Source organism: Microcebus murinus, chromosome 19, assembly GCF_040939455.1.
Source record: "Microcebus murinus isolate Inina chromosome 19, M.murinus_Inina_mat1.0, whole genome shotgun sequence".
In the NCBI taxonomy this organism is placed as follows: Eukaryota; Metazoa; Chordata; class Mammalia; order Primates; family Cheirogaleidae; genus Microcebus; species Microcebus murinus.
Window position 1 is genome coordinate 17,980,900 of NC_134122.1, and position 25,671 is coordinate 18,006,570.

The 25,671-nt window shown below is 38.8% G+C and overlaps 1 protein-coding gene across 6 annotated transcripts in view; it reads left to right on the top strand.

The window, feature by feature from the left end:
- Positions 1-10,580: 10,580 nt before the first annotated feature.
- TNRC6A (trinucleotide repeat containing adaptor 6A) overlaps positions 10,581-25,671 on the top strand; it is a 105,944-nt gene continuing 90,853 nt past the window's right edge. For 4 of the 6 annotated variants that reach the window (XM_012780141.2, XM_075995186.1, XM_075995187.1 and 1 more), the window contains exons 1-2: positions 10,581-11,051; positions 11,421-11,468. In XM_012780141.2, coding sequence (XP_012635595.2) covers positions 11,047-11,051; positions 11,421-11,468 — 53 coding nt within the window. In that variant the 5' untranslated portion in view covers positions 10,581-11,046. Of the gene's footprint in view, positions 11,052-11,104; positions 11,295-11,420; positions 11,469-25,671 lie in introns of those variants that run through there. The other 2 variants (XM_020281412.2, XM_012780144.3) reach the window with 2 other exon arrangements.

Consider the following 25,671-nt stretch of genomic DNA (forward strand, 5'->3'; position numbering starts at 1 on the left):
AACAGGTTGGCAAAGATAAAAGTGTTCAGTAATGCCCACAATGAGTAAGAGGAAACAGGTGCTTTCATAAATTGCTGGTGAGGTTGTAAACTGTTATATTCTCTTTGAAAGGCAAATTGGTAATATTTCTCACATTTTAAAATGTTCATAGCCTTTAATCCAGCTCTTCCAGTTCTATGAATATCTGCCACAGATATCTCAAATACACGAACAAAGGTATACATAGAGAATTTTTCTCAAAAAAATCAAAAACTAACAAAAAAGTTCAAAGTTCAGAAAAGGAACTTTTTCCCCCTGAACCAAATGAGAGTAAATTGCTGATACAATCTAGAAATAGACCCAAATAGATGCCGTCATACTCTGGAATAAATTAGTGTGTATTTCCCGCAAGCCAGGAAATTTTCCTACATAACCTTAATACAACCATTGAAATCAGGAAATTAATGTTGATATCATCTAATCCTCACGCCTCTTTCAGGCCCATAATTATACTAATGATGTCTTTTTAGCAAAAGGATCCAGTGTAGAATCCTGCTTTTAGTTGTCATATCTCTTTGGGCTCTTTCAACCAGGAGCAGTTTCTTAGTCTTTCCTGGCTTTTCATAACCTTGATGCTTTAAAAATATGACAGGCCAGCTATTTTGAAGAATGTCCCATAATTTAGTTTGTGTGAGGTTTCCTCATGATCAGATTCAAGTTGTGCATCTTTGACAGAACAAAACAGGCATAATTTTGTGTTCTTCTCATTGCATCCTAATCTAGGTGGCGCTAAATTTTGATTTGTCCTAATCCTGATGATGTTCACTTTGATCACTTGACTAAAGTGGTGTCTATTTTTCCCTTTCTAAAAGAAATTATTTATTTATTTATTTATTTTGGAGACAGGTCTCACTTTATTGCCCAGGCTGGAGTGAAGTGGCCAGATCATAGCTTACTAAAAACCTTGAATTCTTGGACTCAAAGTGGTCCTTCTGCCTCAGTTTCCTAAGTAGCTGGGACTACAAGCACATGTCACCATGTCCAGCTAATTTTTTTTCCTTGTATTTTTTATACAGACAGAGTCTAGCTATGTTGCTCAGACTGGTCTTAAAGTCCTGGCCTCAAGCGATCCTCTTGCCTCAGCCTCCCAAAGTGCTAGGATTACAGACATAAGCCACTGCACCCAGCCTTCCCTTTTAATTTATAAGTGTTTCATGGGATGTGTTTTGAAATTATGTAAATATTCTGGTTTTTTTTTTTTTTTTTTTTTTTTTTTTTTTGAGACAGAGTCTCACTTTGTTGTCCAGGCTAGAGTGAGTGCCGTGGCGTCAGCCTAGCTCACAGCAACCTCAAACTCCTGGGCTCAAGCAATCCTCCTGCCTCAGCCTCCCAAGTAGCTGGGACTACAGGCATGCGCCACCATGCCCGGCTAATTTTCTATATATATATCAGTTGGCCAATTAATTTCTTTCTATTTATAGTAGAGATGGGGTCTGGCTCTTGCTCAGGCTGGTTTTGAACTCCTGACCTTGAGCAATCCGCCCGCCTCGGCCTCCCAAGAGCTAGGATTACAGGCGTGAGCCACAGCGCCCGGCCTAAATATTCTGTTTTTCATGAAACTTTTTTTGAAACAGCTTTATTGACTCACATATTTAAAGTGTATAATTTGATAAGTTTTGACACATGTATACAGCTGTGAAACTATCATCACAATCAAGATAGCAAACATATCCATCATCCCCAAAAGTTTCCTCCTGCTTTTTATAATCTTTCCTCTCACCTTTCCCTGCATCTTCCTCAACCCCAAGCACTACTGACCTTCTTTCTAATACTATAGAATAATTTGCATTTTCTAGAACTATGTGTAAATTGAATCATACTGTTTGTCCTTTTGGAGAGGTCAGGTTTCTAACAGAATAATTATTTTGAAATTTATCCATGTTATGTATGTAAATAGTTAATTGCTTCTTATTATTCCATTATATGGAACTCACATTTGATGTGACTTGCTTGATTTTAAACTTACATTTTGGCTATTATTTTCTATTTGCCCTGTTTGTTTGCTTTCATTTTCCTTTTTTTGTTTCTGCATACTTTCAGTTGAGTAATTTTTATGATTCCATTTAACTCCTTTGAAGAGTGTGCCAAGACCATTCAGTGGAGAAAGGACAGTCTTTCAACAAGTGGTGCTGGGAAAATAGATATTCACATTCAAAAGAATGAAGTTGAATCCTTATTTAACACCATTTTATCCATTTGTTGGCGCTTTTTTTTTTTTTTTTTTTTTTGAGACAAGGTCTCCTGTCAGCCAGGCTGGAGTGCAGTGGTATCATCATAGCTCACTGCAGCCTCAAACTCCTGGGCTCAGAGGATCCTCCTGCCTCAGCCTGCTGAGTAGCTGGGACTATAGACATACACCACCATGCCCAGCTAATGTTTTCCATGTATTAGTTGTCCAATTAATTTCTTTCTAATTTTATTTTTTCCCTCACCAACCCTGGTCTATCTTTCTATTTTTAGTTGAGACGGGGGTCTCACTCTTGCTCAGGCTGTTTTCGAACTCCTGACCATGAGCGATCCTCCTGCCTCGGCCTCCCAGAGTGCTAGGATTACAGATGTGAGCCACCACGCCCGGCCATACATATATTCTTGATATTTGTTCTGGAATATAGTTAAGTTACTTGAAAACAATATGAAGCTTTTAAGGATTCCTTTTAAACTTTACTGGGTACAGCCAAAGCAGTGTTTGTTTTGAGCTAACTTTGTCCCACTACTGATACAAAACCCTCCTAAGTATTTTACCTGTAGCCTTGCGATTTATAAGTTTTTCTTCTCTGGCTGATGGAAATTGAAATTATTCCAAGCTCTTTGTGAGCCCCAGATGTTGTTTCTTCTAATACTTTTGGGTGGTTCTTTTCCAGTCTTGAGTAGTTTCATGACATTCATGCACTGGGATGTTCTTAACTGAAGACTCAAGCATGACCCTCTACAGATCTCTGGAGCTCTCTGTCTGTGTGATTCTCTCCTCCCCGGTACTGTGATCTGCAAACTCTAGCCACCTTGACCTCTACAGACTCTCAGCTCCATGGCCTCCACTCAGGGAGACCACTTTGTTTCGGTTTTCCCTTTGTGTACCACTGTCTGGAAACTCTCCTCAAGTAGCAATCTAGGGCAATTGCTCTAGATTGTTTACTTCATTTGTTTCTCATCTCTCAGAGATCACTGTCCTCTACGCTTGATGTCTAATGTTTTGGTAACTGTTGTTTCATAAATTTTGTCTGTATTTTTAGCTGTTTCAGAAGGGATGGTGAATACAGTTCCAGTTAATTCATCTTGGTTGGAAGCAGAAGCCCTTGGCCTTCATCATACTTTAATGAATGACTGAATTAATTGAATGAATAAATACATTTATTTATGTCTATATAGACATACAGTTTCTTATTTAATTGAATGAATAACAATCCCTTACTATCATTATTTATTTTAATGTCCAAATTATTCTCTACTTAGTCAATGGGCATACATTTCTCCTCCAAAATTCATGGACTGAGAGTGAAGGAGGGTAGCCTCTAAGGAAAACAGGGTGCCATTAGCAGAAAAAGTAGGGAAGCAATGACTGATTATTCTATCAATGAATATCTGAGGGACTTGGTAAAAGGTGGAAGTACCCACTTTATCCTCGATGAAACAACGAAGGTGCCTGGTGGATCTGGAGGCAAGCCCCAGAGCATGATGGATAGAGTGTTATTTGCAAGATAAAGCAAAATGCAGGAGATCCCAGAGATCAAGCAGAAGCCTCAGAATCCAGTTCTTACTGACAGCCATGAGTGTTGGTAATAAGTTGATACCCAGGAGAACAATAATGCTCCTTGACACATATTATAGAACTGCTTGGAATAAAGACAACATTTGTTCTTTCTCATTCAACAAATATGAATTCAATGTTTAATATCTCCCAGGCATTGCACTAAGTACCGGGAAATACAACACTTTACACAACAGACAAGTCCCCACTCTCAGGGGCCTAACATGCCAGCAGTGCCTGTATAAAATGAGTTACCTCATGAGAGCATATGAGATTCCAGCCATAAAGGCTCAACGAATTCTTTTCAGAGGCTCGGTTTCCACTTGAGGAGGAGGGGACAAGAATGATGTCTGAGTTAATATTAGTACTTGACACATCTATACTCTTATGAGATCCAGGGAATCTCAGGAAAGGTTTATCAAAGGAGGCAGCACTTGAGCTGGACTTTGAAGTAGGAGTTTGTTAGGTAGACATAATAGGAGAAGTCTTCCATTCAGAGGAAATAACATGTTCAAGCCACACAAGCTTTGAAAAAACACAATAAACTAACGATAATTCAGTATCACTGGAACACAATATAGGAATTCTAAGAAATAGGCCAGGTTAGATAGCAAGAATTCTTGAGGAGCCTTTTATGCTATGCAATGGGTTTCAGATAGTAGTCTATAGAATAGAGCCATTCAAGAATTTGGACCTGATTCAGCAGCAGGACCTGATCAGATTAACTGGGTAGAAAGATCACTTTGGTGGCGATGTGGATATTGGCCTAGAAGGGGATAAGCAAAGTGTGGTAAAATTATTCCTTAATTTAATAAATAGTATCGAGTGCCTAATATGTACTAGGCATTGTGCTGGGTGTAGAGAGAAAGTAATGAACAGCCAGACACAGTCCCTGCTCCCCGGTGCTTACAAAGAATCAAGAAAATCAAAGATTAAACAAATGACAGAAATATTTCGTTATAAATGTGATGAATGCTATGAAGAAGTAGAGAACGCCTTTAGAATATCTAACAGGGAGGGAGACCTAATGAGTCAAGGCAGGTGGTGGTCAGGAACGTCTTTCCTAAGGAAATCACATTTGGGTTAACACAGGAAAGATGATGGGGAGCGGGCGGGGTCAAGGAGCTAGGGGTCTTTTAGGAAATTAAAGAAGAGTCCTTGGCTTGTCTAGGGCATGGTGAGTGAGGGAGAATGACACAAGATAACGTTGGGAGACATTATAGACCATCTTAAAGACACCAGGCTTCATATCGAGAGCCCTGGGAAGCCTTTCAATTGTTTTAAGCTGAAGAGTAAGATGATCAAGTTTTCATGTTAAGAGAAACCACTAACGGCCGGGCACGGTGGCTCACGCCTGTAATCCTAGCACTCTAGGAGGCCGAGGCGGGCAGATTGCTCAAGGTCAGTAGTTCGAAACCACCCTGAGCAAGAGCCAGACCCCGTCTCTACTATAAATAGAAAGAAATTAATTGGCCAACTAATATATAGAGAAAAAAATTAGCCGGGCATGGTGGCGCATGCCTGTAGTCCCAGCTACTTGGGAGGCTGAGGCAGAAGGATTGCTTGAGCCCAGGGGTTTGAGGTTGCTGTGAGCTAGGCTGATGCCACGGCACTCACTCTAGCCTGGGCAACAAAGTGAGACTCTGTCTCAAAAAAAAAAAAAAAAAAAAAACAAAAACCCACTAAGGCTGCTGTATGGAGAATGGCTTCGACAGGCTAAAAGTGAACATGTGCAATGCTGGTGAGGAGGTAGAGCAAACAGAACTCTTCCTACAATTATGTCTTAGGTAGATTTTACTATCTATGATTATCATTTGGGGATAGTAAGGGGTGGTATTACAAAATATTTCTTATCAAAAGGGGGGCAGGATCTATTAATAATATGGTTGAGAAAAACAGATCTACAATGTGGTGGTTAGTGACATGTGTTCTGGAACTAAATCACTTTTTTGTTTTGTTTTTACCATTTGCTATTTATGTGACTTTGGGCAAGTTAATTACTGTCATCTGCAAAGTGGGGATAATATTCCTACCTCATAGGGCTGTGTGAAAACAATTAATGATTAGTTAAGGCCAGACGTGGTGGCTCACACCTGTAATCCTAGCACTCTGGGAGGCCGAGGCAGGCGGATTGCTCAAGATCAGGAGTTTAAAACCAGCCTGAGCAAGAGTGAGACCACATCTCTACTATAAATAGAAAGAAATTAATTGGCCAACTAATATATATAGAAAAAATTAGCCAGACATAGTGGCGCATGCCTGTAGTCCCAGCTACTCAGGAGGCTGAGGCAGTAGGATTGCTTGTGCCCAGGAGTTTGAGGTTGCTGTGAGCTAGGCTGATACCACAGCACTCACTCTAGCCTGGACAACAAAGTGAGACTCTGTCTTAAAAAAAAAAAAAAGATTAGTTAATATTTGTAAAGCACTTAGTATAGTGTCTGCTATATATCATGTAGCAATTAAATTTTAGTTAAATAAGATGAATACATTCTCTCTAGGAAAATATCCACATTCATGTCTTTACTTTCCCTTTATACATTATTGTGGAAAAATTTCTAAATTTAAAAATATTATGCATCAGCCTTGCCTAAAATATACATATATATCTCACAATGGCATTTGGTAAAGTCTCTGGAGGAAAAAAAAAACTCTTTTCTTTTAAGAACATAATTCCCAAAGTATTAGGCTTAGTCATTTACCCTTCTCCATAAGATAAAGAAGAGGGGTTGAAGGACATTTATGTTCTGGTAACTTCAGGAACCAAAGGAACAAAGACAAATGGAGAAACGGTCTTATTTAAATTTAAATTTGTATAGCCTCTGTTTCTCTACATAGGACCTTGTTTCTGGTTTTGTTCCTAATGGATTATACAAGTAAAATAAAAATGGTGGCTCCAGTGAATTTAAAGCCAAATACAATATGAAGCCTGTTTTCTTTTTTTTTTTAAACCTCTGTATTTCAGCCTAATGAAGCCTATTTTCATCCCATAATGATGATGCACAAATATAACCACAAATGTAAACCTCCAGGCCGGGCGCAGTAGTTCATACTTGTAATCCTAGCACTCTGGGTGGCTGAGGCAGGAGGATCACTCAAGGTCAGGAGTTCAAAACCAGCCTGAGCAAGAATGAGACCCCCATCTCTACTAAAAATAGAAATAAATTAATTGGCCAACTAAAAAGATATAGAAAAAATTAGCCGGGCATGGTGGCACATGCCTGTAGTCTCAGCTATTTGGGAGGCTGAGGCAGAAAGATGGCTTGAGCCCAGGAGTTTGAGGTTGCTGTGAGCTAGGCTGATGCCATGGCACTCTAGCCGGGGCAACAAAGTGAGACTCTGTGTCAAAACAAAAAATAAAACTAAAAGTATACCTCCAGTCTGAGACCCTTCCTCTACCATTCCCCACATCCTGGTTTGACTGCCTAGCATTCTTCAGTTCTCAGGTGAAGCTTTACATTTTCAAAGAAACCGTCTTGGATCACACAATCTATGTTGGGTTCCTTTTCTTTTTTATTATTTTTTACACTTTCTTAGAACAATATTCTGTTCCTTATGAGCATGTAACTAGTTTGTAATTACACACTTTATAGTTTGCTTTTTAAAAAAATCTGTCTGCCTTGCTAGACTAATTTGCCAAAGTAGTTCCTCACAAGTGCCAATGAACCAGGCCCCAGCATGGTACCTGGCACATAGTAGGTGCTCAATAAATATTTGTTACATGGGTGAGCTGTCATTTTGGGATTTGGGGATACACAGGTGAGATATGGCCTAAAGATATATATTTGAGAGTCATCTGCATTTAGATACTATTTAAATACAAGAAAATGGATGAGATTATCCATCCCAAAGACAAAGTGTTTGTGTGTGTGGGGGGGCAGGCATCTGGAACAGAGTCTTGGGAGTCTCCAATATGTATCTGATGTATAAGGCAGCAGATGCTGGCAAAGCCAAAAAAGAAATGGCTTTGAGGTTAAAAAAAAAAAAAAAAAAACCAGAAGAATATGCTGTCAAGATGGCCAAGAAAAGATAATCTCTTAAGAAGGAGGGAGTGGTCAGTTGTAAATCAAGATGAGGACACAAATATTACCATTGAGTTTGGCAGCTTCCGGGTCATTTGTGACCTTTATAAGAGCAGTTTTTGGGGAAGGATGGGATGTCAAGTTAAAGCAGATTGGGAAAAGAAGGTGAGCAAATGGAAGCAGCTTGTGTAGAACACTTTTCCAAGAAGCTTTGCCAGGAAGGAGAAAGGAATGAAGCATCAAGAGAATTTTTTTTCTTTTTTTTTTTTAGACAGGGTCTTACTCAGTTGCCTGGTCTAGAGTGCAGTGGCCTCATCATAGCTCACTCACTGTAGCCTCAAACTCCTGGTTTCAAGTCATCCTCCTGCCTCAGCCTCCCAAGTAGCTGGGACTATAGGTGCACACCACCATCCCTAGCTAATTTTTTCTATTTTTAGTAGAGACAGGGTCTCACTCTTGCTCAGGCTGGGCTTGAACTCCTGAGCTCAAGTGATCCTCCTGCTTCAGCCTCTCAGAGTTTTAGGATTACAGGTGTGAGCCACTAGCTTGGCCTTTTTTTTGGAAGTGATAAAAGAGTTTGTTTGGGTGGGAAATATTCAGTAGAAAGAGGTAGGTCCCCAGTAGGGAATCAGTGCTTCAGTGCTGCTGGTCTTTTTTTTTTTTTTTTTTTAAGACAGGATCTTACTCTGTCACCCAGGCTAGAGTGCAGTGGTATTATAGTAGCTCACCATGACCTCAAACTCCTGAGCTCAAGTAATCCCCCTGCTTCAATCTCCTGAGTACCTGGGACTACTGGAGCATGCCACCATGTCCAGTTAATTTTTAAATTTTTGTAGAGATTGGCGGGGGGTGGGGGGGCAGGTCTCACTATGCTGCTCAGGCTGGTCTTGAACTCCTGGCCTCAAGCAATCCTCCCACCTTGGGCTTCCAAAATGCTAGGATTATAAGTGTGAACCACCATGCCCACCAGTGTTGGTCATATATTATCATTCTTCCTCATCCTATGTAACAAGTATAAGTAAGAGATAATTAAAAAGTGACTAGCATGGCCTCATATAGTACACTCTATCTTGTGGCCCAAGAGGGGTCATATGGGACATGTCAAACCACTAAATCACATCATCTTAGCTTCTCAGGAGCTGGGAATTAGTTTCAGGATTTCTCAACCTTGGTGCCATTGGCATTTGGTTCAGATACTTGTGTTGTGGGGGGCTGTTCTATGCATTGCTGGACATTTAGCCAAATTCCTGGTCCCTACCTACTAGGTAGCAGTAGCACCCAGTGTGACAACCAAAAACCAGACATTGCTAAATGTCCACAGGGGTGGGGGTAGGGGCAAAATCGCCCCAATTGAGAATCACTGAGTTATTCAAACCTAAGAAAGTCTAATAAAAAAAATCAGCTAATCTTAACAGCTGTGCAAATGTTGATAAATATTACTGTTTTCATTGCCTTATGCTGTTGTGGAAAACTATTCATAAAGCTGGTATGAAAGCATATTGTGCCATACATATATGTTTATATTTTTAAGTCCTAACAAAATTTTATAATTTTTAACATTTTTTTTTATTTCGGCATATTATGGGGGTACAGATTTTAAGGTTTCAATAAATGCCCATTTCCCCCCTCCCCCCTAATTTTTAACATTTTAAGTAGAAAGCATCATGCAAGAAAAACAAATATGCATATGAGTGAATGGACCTCAGGGATGATGGCAGGAAAAGAAAAGTCACTAGGATTTATTCAGTGCCCCCTATGTTTTACATTTTGTAAACCTAAGTTTTTTCCAAAAAATTGTTTTTTTATATGCTCATTATTAAAAAAAAAAAAAGAAAACAGATATACTAAAAGAAGGAAGCAAAAAACTTCTAATGTCATCAGTTAACATCTTGGTGCATATGCTTTCTGACTTTCTTCCTGTGCATTCATTCATTCATCAGCTTATCCTCTCTCAGAGAGGATGGAACTGAACAGTCCAGAGAAGGTTTGTTGTTAATGGGAGATATTCGAGCTGGTGAGGTTTCTGACAATGTAACAGAGAATAGATTTTAAGCACAGAGGAGAAATTATCTTTGGAAGAAAAAGTGTTGCGTTGTGAGAGGATGAAAGGAACACACACACGGGGATATATGTATCTTATTGTATCTACATGTATGTATAATGTATCTACCTGTAGGTATGCATATACCTTTTTGTATCTACACGTATATATTTTTTTACTTTACACGTATCTTTGTCTACATATATATGTATCTCAGTGTGTCTACGTGTTTCTTACCGTGAGCTTCTTTGGAATCTGCTTTTTCATTTATTCTATTGCAACCATTTCCCTCGTGCCGGTATTCCTCCTCCACATCATCTTTACAGTATCCTAATACATGCCAGTAGCTCAGTTTTTAAAGCCACCTCATAATGTTGGACAGTTTGGCAGTTTACAATTCTGCGACTTAATATCTTAATGGTGAAGTATTTGTAGATAGCCAGGATTATTTCCTGAGCAGAAATTCGTGAAAGCGGAATTGCTGAGTCAAAGGGTCTGCAAAATTTGGTGGCTAAAAATCTCTTTTAAACCTCACAGCCCGCCTCAGGTATGCATTGTTTACCTGAGGAGGAAAGAGAGCAGCAGAGAGGTTACTTGGCCCAAGGTTAAAAACAATTAGAAGCGGCCGAATTTACAAGCCGCAAGAGCTCATAAGGCTGTGGCTGGAGTAGAATTTGAGGTTTAGGGGAGTTTTTTTTTTTTTTTTTTTGGCGTTTTCTCGGTGGGGGAGGGGACGAACGGCGGGGAAGGAAACTTGTGTCGCAGCAAAGGAGGAGGAGGGGAGGGACTCCAGTAAGGCCAGAGCCAGCCGCGACGAGAAAGACTGGGCTCGGGGCTCGGCGGGCCCCCCAGCCGCTCTGTGGGGCGCCTCGGAGGCTGTGAACTCCAAGGAGCTCGGGGACCGCGTGCGGAGCCCGGGCGGTTGCCAAGGACCTGCTCGGGCTGTGGGTCTAGTTGCTAGGGCCTCCATCTTGGGGCCGGTGGCCGCGGCGCCCCCGGAAGGGGTTGCCGAGTGGGGCATACACTTCCGGTCTGGGGCCTGCGGCGGCGGCGGCGGCGGTGGCGGCGGCGGCGGCGGCAGCGGGTCGGTGTAGAAAATGGCGCTGGTGCAGCGGCTCGGGCCTCTCCCCGCGGCGCTGCGGAGGGCTTGAGGCTCGCGAGCCTCCTTCGCCGCGCCCCACTTGCTCGTGCACTTTACACACATGAGGTGAGCGGAGCAGGGTCCTCCCTCCGGCGGGAGGAGCCTCGGGCGCTGCCGCAGGGCCCGTAACCGCGGCGGTGGCGCCGGGCGTCCCCGAGACCTCGGGCCTCGGCGAGAGGGCGCGGGCTGCACCGCTGCGGAGGCCGGCCGGGCGGCCCGGAGGAGCTGCGCCGCGCCTCTGGGGCCGGGCGGGGTCTGCGTCTCGCCCGCGCCTCCTGACCGCAGTCTGGGCTGCAGCCCCGCAGCTTTGTGAGTCCCCCTCCCCCCGGCTGCCCTCCCCTCCCCCATCCGGCCCCGGCGCGAGCCTCTGCCGCAGCAGCTCCGTTTTCACGCGCATCTCGTTTTTTTGTTTTTTGTTTTTGTTTTCTGTTTCAGAGAATTGGAAGCTAAAGCTACCAAAGACCTAGAAAGAAATCTTAGCAGGTAAGATGGGCGAGCTTTTCGTCTCCCGCCCCATTATAGTCCTGTATTTCCACTCTGGTTCGCCCTTTCTGGGTTTAGAAGTTCCCCCGTGTCATTTTCTTTCGCACGCAGAGAACAGACGTTTGGGGGAAGCGACCTGAGGGAATATTGGATGGAGCGGATTGCGGGGAGATGCGTAATTACGCGTGTGTTTCTTTCTTAAAATAAAGCGAAAAGCAATTCTCGTAAACTTAGTTAAAGCATTCTCACCCTTTTAGAATTTAATTAGGGGACTTGTGCATTAATTACTATTGTAAATGGTTGCAGGCATTGTGTGACTCATGATTGAGGCGGCCCTTGTGGCGGGCTGTCAAACTGTTTTGGCTTCCCCGTTATTACTTTGTATCTCAAATTGTTGCCTTTATAAAAAGATACTATGTGTTCGCATTTTTTTTTAACACATTGTAGTCAGGCGGATTCTCTTGCATTGGAAACAGTTTTGCCCTTGAACTTTACCAAGCATAAACTGCGTTTTGTTTTCCTTTGAAACTACATTTGCGTCTATGTTCGGTGTGTGCTCTATTTATCAGTGGTAAAATAATTAAAAATCTGTTCCCAGTAAGTGATTATCGTTCCTATTGGGCCTGAATGCTTTTGCACTGGCAACTTAGAGCGTCACTGCGAAGAGAAGTGGGTTTTTTTTGTTGTTTTTGCTTTTTTTTTTTTTACACGTAGCCTTTATGGAAATGTTTAGCTTTATTGAGCTGTAATTGCTTAAGCATCAGGGAATTCCACTGTATTTAACTCCTTTCACATTCATTTTCTGTCTTACAATCTTTTCCTTTCTTATTCACCTTTTTCTTTTGCATCATACTGGGACACTCTGAAAGTTAACCAGTTAACCAAATTAGTGAACAGTTTTCCCTGCCTCCCCCAGAATAAAATTTCTCCTATTTTAGGTCTTAATGCAGTTTGCTCTCAATGATTATACATTTTGGATTTATTTTGGGGTATTAACACTCATAATTCAAATCATCTGAATATTTTCACCGTATAGAATCATTCCAAATTGTTGGCCTTTTGAGTTTTATAGATATTAATCTGTTCAGGTGGTGGTTAAGGAATGTGTTCAGTTGGTAAAGGTGTGCATGATTGGTTTACGTAGTAAGAGATTTTCTGTTATAATTATGGAATCATTTGAAGGAAATTAAGCCTGACATCACTGACTAAATAACTGTTCATTGTACGTTTAAATGAGTTTTGTGGTCAGAAGCTATTAAAGACATGTTAAGATATGGAACCATTAAAGAAAACAGGTTGAGTTATTAACGTATAATTTCAGCGGCAGAATGGAGTTTGGGGTTACGTCTATTTCCCTTTCCATTTTCGTTTTGTCAGGTAACTATATCAGTATCATCCCCGTGAAAGTGTTCTAGAATTTAATTTAAAATTGTACCACAAGCATAATTTTCATGCTATTACAGTTGGGTAGAACTTGAGTTTCTGAATTTGCTATGTCTCAGAGTTTGAATTCCAGCTCTGCCACTTAGAATATGACCTTGACTTTTGGCAAGTCGCTTAGCCTCTCTAATCTATAAAATGAGAGGGCAGCCAGTTGCTAAGATCTGTTAGGCCCCTTGGATTACATAAAAAGGAGTGACGCACTGCCCATGTCCACAGAGGGCATGTACAATGTACTAGGGAGATTATAGTAAGGACATAAATAACTGTAATACAAGGTAAGTGATGTAGGGGTCAAAAGAAGATAGCATCCTGTTCAAGTGCTTGAGGATCTTCAGTTGGTCAGAGAGTATGAAAAGGAAAAACAAATATCAAGGAGATGGTAGGGCAGTGTGTAGTAAGGATTTTGTGAGAGGGGAATGTTTCTTACAGGTTTTAAAAGTATTCTGAGGAAGGAGAAATGTGATTAGGTAAACAGAGGCTTCCTTTCAACTCCATTTCTAGCTCTATGCTTCTTTTTTCTCAAACAAGAATATATTTGTCTTTAGTGCTCTCTGCAGGAAGTCAAGGCATTGTATTCATTGACTAAATATTTGTTGGGCATTTTATATTTCATTTGTGGGACCCACTAGGGAGGGTAGAATAAGTAACCAAGTATATTGATTGCTTACTTTCTGCTTGGCACCCTTCTCCAAAGACTTTACATGGACTCATCTGATCCTTGAAAAACCCTGTGAGGTAGGTACTATTATTAGAAAAATTTGAGGCATAAAGAGGTTAAGTAACTTGCAGGAGGCCACACCACTGGTAATTGGAGATGCTGTCAGACATTTAACTATATTGTCTCTTATTAGAGGCATGGTTCTTCATCTTGAAAAATTTGAATATTTCTTTTGGGAGGCAGAACCCACAGATGCATGCAGTACATCTAGAACAGAGTTTCTCAACCTGGGCACTCTTGACATTTTGGACCAGACAATTTATTATTGTGAGGGCTGTCTTTTGCATTCAGTAGGATGTGTTCAGCATCTTCAGTAGTGTTCTTGCCCAGTTGTGACAATCAAAAGTTTTTCGCCGGGCGAGGTGGCTCACGCCTGTAATCCTAGCACTTTGGGAGGCCGAGGCGGGCGGATCGCTCAAGGTCAGGAGTTCGAAACCAGCCTGAGCGAGACCCCGTCTCTACCAAAAATAGAAAGAAATTAATTGATCAACTAAAATATATATATATACAAAAAATTAGCCGGGCATGGTGGCGCATGCCTGTAGTCCCAGCTACTCGGGAGGCTGAGGCCGTAGGATCGCTGAGCCCAGGAGATTGAGGTTGCTGTGAGCCAGGCTGACGCCACGGCACTCACTCTAGCCTGGGCAACAAAGTGAGACTCTGTCTCAAAAAAAAAAAAAAAAAAAGTTTTTCCACATACTGTCAAATGTCCCCTGGGTGGGACAAAATTGACCCCTGGTTGAGAAGCACCGTTCTAAATCTTCATTTGGAATTTTAATGTGAAAACCTCAAACCTTTAAGTGTTGAATTAATTTAAACATCTTTTAATACCATGAAATCCCAAACCCCATTATGTGGACCCCCACTTTGGAAGTTCTGGGTCTCTGAACATCAAAGACATGTTGCCATTCTCCTTTTCCTCTGCTAAGCTGCAAATCCTCCTCAAGACAGTGTGCCTGGTAGCCAGTACCAGTTAAAATTGGCACAAGGGATAAATTTAGTTTACTATCATAGCTAAACTGTCTTTTAAAATTCACTTTTGGCCATCAAAATTGTCATATTATGTCAGTATTATGGGTGTTCAAAAGAGGGATCTGTAATGTCTAGATGAGGGTGATCACCATTGGAACTGAACTTTAAAGAATGGAATCAATTTTGAAAGGCAGAGAGGAAGGTTATTATAAGAACAATTGCAGAACTAAAGGATCAAAATCCTGAAATCACAAGGGATTTTGATATAGTAGTACTGGTAGGATTATCATCATGTAAGGCATTTGTAATAAGCTAGTTGGGGCCAGATGTGGAGGTTCTTGAAGGTCACATTGAGGAGTTTGTGCATAAATCTTTAAGTATGGGGAGCTATTGCATGCTGTTGCGTAGGGTACTGATGTGATAGAATAATCTTCTAGGTTGGTATTAGTGATGATCAGGTGTATTTATGGGAGACAACTAATGGTCTAGACAAGACATAAAGAAGACCTGAATTAAAGTGGTGGTAGAAGGGAGATGATAGTATGAGATACCAAGGAAGCAGAACCTGGGATTTGGCAGCTGATTAGTTGGGAGAGGAGTCAAAGTATGTAGGGATCTCCATCTTGGGTGAATGGGAGTTTGACCCAGCCGCTGAACAGAAGTCAGAGCAGAAATAGGAGGTCAGGGAGAAAAGAGGATAAGTTACATTTTCAGTTGTTTTTTTTTTAAAAAAAATCCTTTAGTATAACTCAATTGGTTTAATTTTAAAAATTATTTTGGAGGCCAAAGTCACAGAATCATTGAATATTTTAGAGCTAGACTATGACCTTAGATAGAGATCAGCCAGTATTCTGGTTCTTTCATTTTTCAAATGAGAAAGCTGTGGTGGAGATAGATCAGTAATTTATTCAAGGTTATATTCTTTTTTTTTTTCCCCAGTTAGCTAGAATAGAAGTCATTCATATAGGTTATATTCTTTAACAAATGACTGAGCTGAGATTTAAACAGGCCTCTTGACTCTAACTCTAGTGTTCTTCCCATTATGCAGTATTTTATATTGCACAATAGAAATATAACTTGGGTTTCTCCTTTCTTTCTGAAATAGTAAGAGTAATTTTCTCAATATATTTTATGCCCATTCTAGTGATGAGTTTGCTGTAACATAAGCTATATTGTCTAAAGTAGAAGTTAAACATGCTTTATGTTATACTGTTTTTTCCCCCTAAATCAACAGTTGGATGTCATCATACAACAAGAATTGTTAAAGGTACCATACCATATAATGTTGCATTGAAACTGGACGTTTATGTCTGAGACACTTTTGCTTGGGACAGTTGCTACATAGGAAAAGACTAGAGTAGGAGTAAACCAGGGCTTTAAGTCTCCCTAGCTAAGGTGGGTCCTACTCTTGCAATTCATCAACCTTTATCTGGGGTGAAAAATCATCTTCTGATTTTGCTAAGTTTTTCTGTTGCTTTGCTGTGATACAATTTGCAGGGCAGCAGAATCATATCTGTAGGCTTATTTTGGCAACTGTGGTAAATCAATTGATAGAATAAATGAATCACAAACTGTAAGTTTAATTTTAAAATGCATAACAACCCTCTGGAAAATTTGAATATAAACATAAAAGGAATACCATTCTGTAACCTCTTTTGAGTTTTGGCATCTGGAATATGTCTGAAAGTATAAATTGGAAAGACTTCAAGTCTTTTATAGTTCTGTTTTATGACAACCTCAAAAGTATTGCCCATGATTGGAAAGACTAAAATGGTATGCATTATATGTATTCGTTTCAGGCGGACTTAGAGAAGTCTGTCACTCAAAACAGAAAAAAGCCCCTGTCCCATTTTAAATTTTTAAAAAATCAGTCTAACCTCATGAAGAGTATTAAAAATGGTGCAGTGAATACCTGTATATCTTTAGCTAGATATACTGATTATTAATATTTTGCCATATTGTTTTAGCATAACACTTCAACCCCAAAATATGGCAATATGTATCTTGCAAGAATAAGAGCATTCTACATAACAATAATCAAATGATCCTACATGGAAAGTTAATAGTACTCTTCAGTCTATCTTCAAATTTTCCTAATTGTCTTGATAATTTTTTTTAAAGATGTTTATTCTTTCACTCAATTTCTTAATTCAGGGTTGCATTTAGTTCTCTTGTCTCTGAAGTTTCTTTGCATTAGGAGCATTTTCCTATCCTTTTCTGCCCCTTTTGTGTCAATGATACTTTGGAATACTCCAGACTAGTTGTTTTTGCAGACTTCAGTTTGTATTTGTCTAATTGTTATAGTGTGATTAGATTCAGGTTAAACCTTTTTGGCAGGAATATCCCATAGGTGATGGTATGTTCTCAGTGCATCACATCAGGCTCCCTCCCCCAGCATTTTGACGTAAAACAACTAAAAGGTTAATTAGATAATATTAGATAATATTTTTACCTTTACACTAATTTGCTGTTCCTTTTGTTTTAGGAAATGCCAAAGAATCTAAACTGAGATAGAATTTTAAATATTTGTGGTTGCAATAATTACTGGTCTTTGTATTTAATTGATCAGTCTTAATGATTGCTACTTTTATGAAGGGTTATTCTGAAGGTAGCTCCCTTATTGTTGAACAGGAATATTGCTTGTTTTCAGCTTTGACCATTGATGAACTGATAACCTTGGTAAGAAAATGAAACACAGGCTAGACTTGTAATTGGTATTCTTAAAAGAATGCCACATTTGAAATTAGAGTGGCACTGAGCCCCTGGAGCAAAGGTTCTCATCCTGGGTTCCATTGAAGGACCACTGGTGGTGTGAAGTAGCTTGAAAAATTGAATTTGTGCTTTAAAAAAAAAAAAAGCAAACAGATGTAGTCCTTAATTTATCACATTTCACAGGGTAATTACTCCTCAAAGATTAAAAGACATTGCATGATAGGGAGATTGTCAGAGGAGCTGAATAGTATCAATAAAAGGAAGATTTTTGGATTCAAAAGAGAGAAAGTAATATTCCACTAGGCATAGTTTCTCTCAATCTTAAAAAAAAATCCATGAAAATAAATATAGTTTAAATTTTCTATTTAAGATGTCTTATTTTAAAGATAATTTGCATACTCTGTGTTGAGTTGGCTATAAAGCAGAAATCCTAGCATTTCCACTCTTCAACTAGGGAAAAGCATTTTGAATTTTCAGCAGTAGTATATTATGTGACGATGACTCAGCTGACTTCCCATTTCAGATGGAATGTTCAAAACAGATTGAACCTGGTTGTGAAGAATTTTATACTTTGAACCGTACAAGATATTTTCTGCAAACAGTGGCTGATTCGATTTTGTATAATAACAAACAAGATTAAACTAACTCACTTGTTTTGCTGTTCTTATTAGTGGTTTTCAGTCAGTGAGCATTTGTTGAGCAGTTTGCTGCAATGACATTGAATATTTTCAGAGTTATGACATCTTTGTTGACTTCAGTCCATTCTATTCTTTTGAAGTATCCCCCTAAAACACGTGTGTACACAAACAGGATTTGGTGGTTTTTAGTATATTTATAGAATTGTGCAACTATCACCACTATCTAATTCCAGAACATTTCGCACCCCCACTGACCCACCCACCCAAAAAATGCTATACCTAGCAGCAGTCACTCTGCATTTGTCCCTTTCCAATCCCTGGCAACCACTAATCTACTTTCTGACTATGGACTTGCCTATTCTGAATATTTCATATAAATGGAATCATACAATGTGATTCTTTTTTGTCTTGTTTGTCTCTTTTAGCGTAATTATCAGAGTTCATCCATGTTGTGGCATATGTCAGTACTTTATTCTTTTTTTTTTAACATTTAAATTTATTATAAAGGATATTACAAAGGATACGGATGAAGAGATACATAGGGTTAAGTATGGGGAAAGTGGTGTGGAGCTTCCATGCCCCCCCTGGGCAGGCCAGCTTCCAGGATCCTCCACATATTCAGCTATCTGGAAGCTCCTTTATTCTTTTTTTATGGGTGAAAAATACTCGATCGTAGGGCTATACTGCATTTTGTTTATGCATTCATCAGTGGATGGGCATTTGGGCTGTTTTCACTTCTGGGCTATTAGGAATAATGCTGCTATGAATGTTCTGGTACAAATGTTTGTGTGGACATAATGCTTTCACTTCTGTTGGGTGTATACCTAGGAGTAGAATTTCTAAAAGTTATATGTTTTAACTTTTTGAGGAACTGACAGTTTCCAAAACAGCAGTAGAATTCTACATTCTCACCAGCAATGTATGAGGGTTTCTTTTTCTCCATATGCTTGCCATTGTCAACACTTGTTATTATCCTTTTTTAATGTAGCCATCCAAGTGGATATAAAGTGATATCTCATTGCAGTTTTGATTTGCATTTTATTCAAATTCAAAAGAACTTCATTCTTTTTATGTGACTGACTATCCAGTTGTTCCAGCACCATTTGTTGAAAAAATGTTCATCTTGGCACCCTTGTTGGAGATCAGTTGATCATAAAGTGAGGAATTACCTCTAGACTCTCAGTTCTATTTCATTGATATATGCCCATCATTATGCCAGTTTCACACTAGCTTGATTACTGTAACTTGTAATAAGTTTGAAGTCAGGAAGTATTGAGTCCTTGTTCCAAGATTGCATTGGCTGTTCTGCTTGCACTTCTATATGAATTTTAGGATCAACTTGTCAGTTTCAGCAAAAAAGGTAGCTGGGATTATGATACTAGCAGTGTTGAATCTGTAGATCAATTTGGATAGTATTGCCATTTTAACAATATTAGCTTTTCAGTTTATGAACATGGAATCTCCTTCCATTTATTGAGATCTTTATTGTTTTTCAAAGATGTCATGTAGTTTTCAGCATATGAATGTGCTGCTTTTGTAAAATTTATTCCTGAGTATTCTTTTTGATGCTATTGTAAATGGAATTGTTTTCTTAATTTTTAGATTATTTGTTGCTACTATATAGAGATCCAATAGATTTTTTAAAAGTTTTTTTTAAAATTGTGGTAAAATCTAAAATTTACTGTCTTAACCATTTTAAATCGTGTCATTTGGTAGCATTAAGTACATTCACATTATGGTGCAACATCACCACTGTCCATCTCTTCAACTCTTCATCTTGTGCCTATTAAACAGTAACTCCCCATTCACCCCTTAGCCTCGGCAGCCAACATTGTACTGTTCCCATGAATTTGATTACTTTAGATACCTTATTCACGGGATCATTGAGTATTTGGGTTTTTTGTGACTGCTTATTTCACTTAGCATATCCTCGAGGTTCATCCATGTTGTAGAATGTGTCAGTCATTTTTATATGTTGATCCTGTGTCCTGCAGCTATACTGAACTTGTTATTAGTTCCAGTAGTCTTTATGTATGTGGATTCATTAGGACTTTCTATGTATAAGATTATGTCATCTGTGAATAGAGATAGTTTTACATCTTCTTTTTCAGTTTTGGTGCCCTTTTTCTCTCTTACTCTCCCTCTCTTTCTTTGTTTTTATCTAATTTTTCAACTGGAACCTCCAGCTTCATGTTGAATAGGAAGTGGCAAGATCAGACATCCTTGTCTTGTTCCTAATCTTAGAGGAAAAATACTCAGTCTTTACCATTAAATATGATCTGAGCTGAGCTGTGGGCCTTTATGAGATTAAGAAAGTTTTCTTCTATTCCTATTTGAGTCTTTTTGTCTTGTTCTGAGAGGGTGCTGGATTCTGTCAAATGCTTTTTCTGTGTATATTGAAATCATGTAGCTTTTGTCCTTCATTTTGTTAACATATTGTATTTCATTGATTGACTTTCATGCAACCAACCTTGCATTCCAGGAAGAAATCCACTTTGTATGGTCCCTTTTGTATGTTGCTAAATTTGATTTGTTAGTCTTTTGTTGAGGATTTTTGTGTTTGTATTCATAAAGGTTATTGGTAAGTAGCTTTTTCTTCTTCTTCTGATATCTTTGTCTGTTTTTTGTATCCGGTAGCTGATTTGGTTTGGTTTGGAATCTGAGGCCTGTAGTCATTGGTTTTGCATCTACCTCATTCTGCATTGTGCTATAATAATTTTTTTTTCATATATTCAATTTCATTTTCTACTGTATGCTCTACCTCATTTGGTTGCAGCCTTCTTTGTATCATAACTTTAGCCTGGTGCAGTGTTTCGTACCTAGTCTCTTTTTGGCACCTAGTCTCTTATAGCTAACAATTAGTGTATACTTTTATGGTCAGCTGTTAAGCATTTCATCTGCATTACCTTATTAAATCTTCACAACAACTCCTTGAGGAAGGTACAGTTTGAGACCTCTCAAATTAGGAGTTGGAGGCTTTAGAGAAATTAAACACAAGTAGTTTAATTAAGTACTTGCTTAAGGTTTACACAAGTAGGTAGTAGAGTTGAGGTTTAAGTCCACTTCATTTTGGCATTGGACCTGGAGGTTTTCACTGCATGCTATGCTGCCTAGGAAATGCTTGTTTGAATAGATTGGAATTAAACTGCCTCTTAAAGAACTAGAATATGGGTAGGAGTAAGAGTGAGAAGAATCCATTTTTGGTGGTGGTGGTGGGGGGAGGTTTTAGTAAGCAAGGAACCAGGAATTGGCATCTAATTTGAATAGTTAGTACCAGGGAGTATGATACAAGTAAAAGAACTGATATTTGTCCCCAGACTAGTAATTAGTCCTATGTGGAAGAGTGAGACATCTAAAAATAATTAGAAAATGAGGATTATTTAATTAGATGTTAAGGGTGAGGTTTGTGTGGTTAAAAAGAATCATGAAGGGCTGGGCACGGTGGCTCATGCCTGTCATCCTAGGAGGCTGAGGCAGGAGGGTCATGCAAGGTCAGGAGTTGGAAACCAGCCTGAGCAAGAGTGAGACCCCATCTCTACTAAAAATAGAAAGAAATTAATTGGCCAACTAAAAATATATAGAAAAAATTAGCCAGGCATGGTGGCACATGCCTGTAGTCCCAGCTACTGGGGAGGCTGAGGCAGAAGGATTGCTTGAGCCTAGGAGTTTTTGAGGTTGCTGTGAGCTAGGCTGATGCCACTCTAGCTCAGGCAGGCAATACAGTGAGACTCTGTCTCAAAAAAAAAAAAAGAAAAAGAAAAAAAGAATCATGAAGGAGTTAGTAATTAAGTTAAGCCTGAAAAGAAGAGTAGGATTTAGGTGGGTGTAGATGTAGCAAACTGTATTTTGGGTCAGCCCTACCACATCCTTATACTATCTGATAAGTGGCTTAGGCTTTCTGATTCTCAATTTCTTTTCACTATCAAATAGGTATAATATCAGTTCTGTGTTTTAGGGTTGTGGGTTAAAAATTGGTAATATCTTAGAGCACTTTGTAAACTGTAGAGTGTTTCTGTTGTTATGGTAGTGTCTGTTATTTTGTCAATTTCTAATCTTACTGAATTTCCTGAACCTGAGCTTTTTATTTTGAATTTCAGATATAGAGAAATGCTGCAAGAATAGAACAAAAGGCCGGGCGGGTGGCTCATGCCTGCCTGTAATCCCAGGGAGGCCCGATGAGGGAGGATTGCTTGAACTCAGGAGTTCGAGACTAGCCTGAGCAAGAGCGAGACCGTCTCTACTATAAATAGAAAGAAATTAGCCAAACAACTAAAAATAGAAAAAATTAGCCAGTATGGTGGCACATGCCTGTCGTCCCAGCTACCCGGGAGGTTGAGGCAGGAGGATCACTTGAGCCCAGGAGTTTGAGGTTGCTGTGAGCTAGGCTCATGCCATGGCACTCTAGCCCAGGCAAGAGAATGAGACTCTGTCTCAAAAACAAAACAAAACAAAACAAAAAACCAAAGAATTTCTGGCTATATCCTTTACTCTTATTCCTCAGATGTTAACATGTAATCATATTTTCTTTCTCATTCCCTCTTTTTATATACACACTGTTTTTACCATTTGAGAGTAATTTGCAGACATGATACTCCTTTACCCCTAAATGCTTAAGTATGTATTTCCTAAAATCAAAGATATTTTCTTAGTAACTACAGTCTCATTATCAAAATTGGGAAAGTAACATTGGCACAATCTTAATAGCTAATTTATAGACTTTGTTCAAATGTTGCCAGTTGTCTCAATGATGCCCTTTAGAGCAAAACAAAAAATAATTTTTTTTCTAGTCAAGGATTCAATTCAAGATCACAAGTTGCATTTAGTTTTCAAATTCATTTAGTTGCCTGTATTCTGGAACAGTTTGTTAGTCTTTCTTCTTTAGGACCTTGATATTTTTAAAGATTACAGCCTAGTTATTTAGTTATATTGTAGAATGACAGTCTGTGTTTATATGATGTTTCCTCATGATTAGATGAGGTTATGCATTTTGGGCAAAAATAGTACCAAAATGATATTGTGTTTTTCTCAGTACATCATGTCAAGAGGTGCATGATGGTCACTTATCCCATTACTGGTAATGGTAACTTCAACTACTTGGTTAAGGTGGTATCTGTCAGGTTTTACTACTGTAAAGTTAGTATTTTTCCACTTGTAATTAATAATAATATTGTTAGGAGATACTTTGAGAGTATGTAAATATCTTATTTCTCATTAATATTCTTGCCTGAATCAGTCAGTGGGTTGTCAAATAGTGATTTTTTTAAGTCAATCATTCTTTCTCCATTAATTGACATTTTAAGACCTGTTCCTTCTTCCCATTCACTTACTCATTCATTCATTTACTAATGTCAGTATGGACACATGGGTTCTTATTTTATTCATTGGTTTATAATCTTTTATTAGCATTATTTATTTTATTACTCTAATTGTGGTGTTAGTGGAAGTCTCTTTCAAGCTTAACCTTCTCATTTTTGAAGAGATCCAGAATGTGATCTGGATCCTCATTGCTACCTCTTTGTGCCTATTTTCCTTTCATTCCCTACCTCCTGCCCAATCAACCAGATACCTTAAGAGGAAGGTGTGCCAGCTTGTTACTGCTGCTTGTGCCTCTAAAGCTAAGCTTTCTAGGAATACATGTACAGCATCAACCATACCTGTCTCTTGTCCTCTTTTCTCCCCACACTTGTGTCACAAACATATATTTTTATTAGTGTTTGTGTGCACTTCCAGATTTTCTTTATGCATATAGAAGGATATGCGGATATAAATATTCTCCCCCAACGCACACTGAACCTTAGCTTTTTTTCCAATTAACTTTATTGCTTAACAATTCTTTCATATCAGGATGTAGAGGAGACTTTATTTGTTTTGTATTCCATTTTATGGATGTATCCATTTTCTTTAATTCTGTATTTGCAGATATTTAACTACTGTGATTGTAAGTAGCCTCTAGTGTGTCCCCCCAACCCATGACTTTCTTTTATACTTTTATTCCTGAATCCATTTCCCCCTCTAGATAAGTACTAGTCTTCCTTATTTTAAAAACAATCCACAATGCTTCATTTTATCCTGTTCTCTTCATTTCTCTGCCAAAGTTTTTGAAAAAATGAGCTAAACCTCAGACTTCAGTCCCTTACCTATTTTTGCTATAATTGGGTTTCCATCTTACCATCTGGTTAATTACAGTTTTGAAGGTTACTAGTGGCTTCTTACTGTGTAGTGCTAGACTGGCTTTGGTTAATTTAGGTAGGAGGATAAAAAGGAGAAAAAAAGAATAGGGGTTGGTGATCAAAAGGGGGAACAGGAAGGCTGGAAGGAAATAGAATAAGGTGGGATCTGTAAGGGAAAAAGTAGAAGAACAAAATTATTTTTTGGCGGAAGATTTGAGGTATATTTTTGTTACTAGCTTGTAACATACAACTGGTTTGTGTGTGAGGATGAGCTGGCTTATGGTGAGTTGCTGACTGATAGGCTAGTTGGGCCCTCTGGAAAGTTGCTTCTTGTTTTCTTTCCCAAAGCTAAATAGAAACATGCAAACCCATGTCCCATTATTGTCATTTCTGACCACATAGCCACCATTTAAATTTTTTTTATTTTAGAAATCTGGAGTTGTCATTTACATATCTCTTTTTTACCATTCTTATTAATATTGCTGACTATTCCAATTTAATTATTTTGAATAATTTTGGATTTATTCTTTGCTTTCTTTTTCCACTGCTACCAACGACGCTAGTTAATACATTCACCTGGATTATTGCAAGTCTTCCTACCCTATTGAGCCAAGTTTATTGCCTATTCTTATCCAACACCTTCCTTCCCTTTTTCAATTTCAGTCAGTAGTAGTAATAGAAATTGTTATACTGATAAGTCTTCATGCTTTGCTCATGCCGATGCCTTTCTTGTTTCTAAAAAAATCCTGCTGCTTCCTCAAGACCCCACTGCTTCAGGAAGCCTTCTGTAGTTATAACAGCTTGTATGCACATCTTATTTTCCTAAATTTGCTTACAACCTATAGTAAATGTTTGCTTGTTTTCTCATTTCAGGTGTGGTTAGTTCCTACAAAATTGTAGGAATTTTTTCCCACAAAAATCATGTTTTCTACTTGGGCTCTTCTGGTGCACAGAAGATTGCTTGGCTTGTATTTTTTTTTTGCTTAGAATGTCAGTGCCTTGTTTTTATTTATTTATTTATTTTTAAAATTTTATTTATTTTTATTTTGGCATATTATGAGGGTATAGATTTTAAGGTTTCAATAAATGCCCTTTCTCCCCCCTACCCCCCTTGGCTTGTATTACAGGAATCCCTAGGTATATTCCTATTGATTGAGAGAGTAAACATGTGTAGGTTATTATTAAATAATTTTGGGTGCAGAGATCAATTTATTCAGATATCTTTTGAGCTCTTCTCGCCTTCTTCTACTGTTGCATGGAAAATGTGTACTTTTTAAATGGAAGTTTCTTTTTGTTTTCTTAACAAATGTTACAGTGATCTGGACCTCCACTTTTTTTTAACTCAGCTGTCTGTCGGAGAGGTTTTTCTTTGTTTTGTAAAGTCACGTTTGTTGGATTCCCCAAGACCACTTTCAGGTTTTACAATTCACTAGGAAGACTCACAGGGCTCAGTATGTAGTTGTACTCATGGCTATGATTTAATACAGTGAAGGAATACAAAACAAAATCAGCAAAGGGAAAAGGTATGTGAGGTAAAGTCTGGGGGAAAC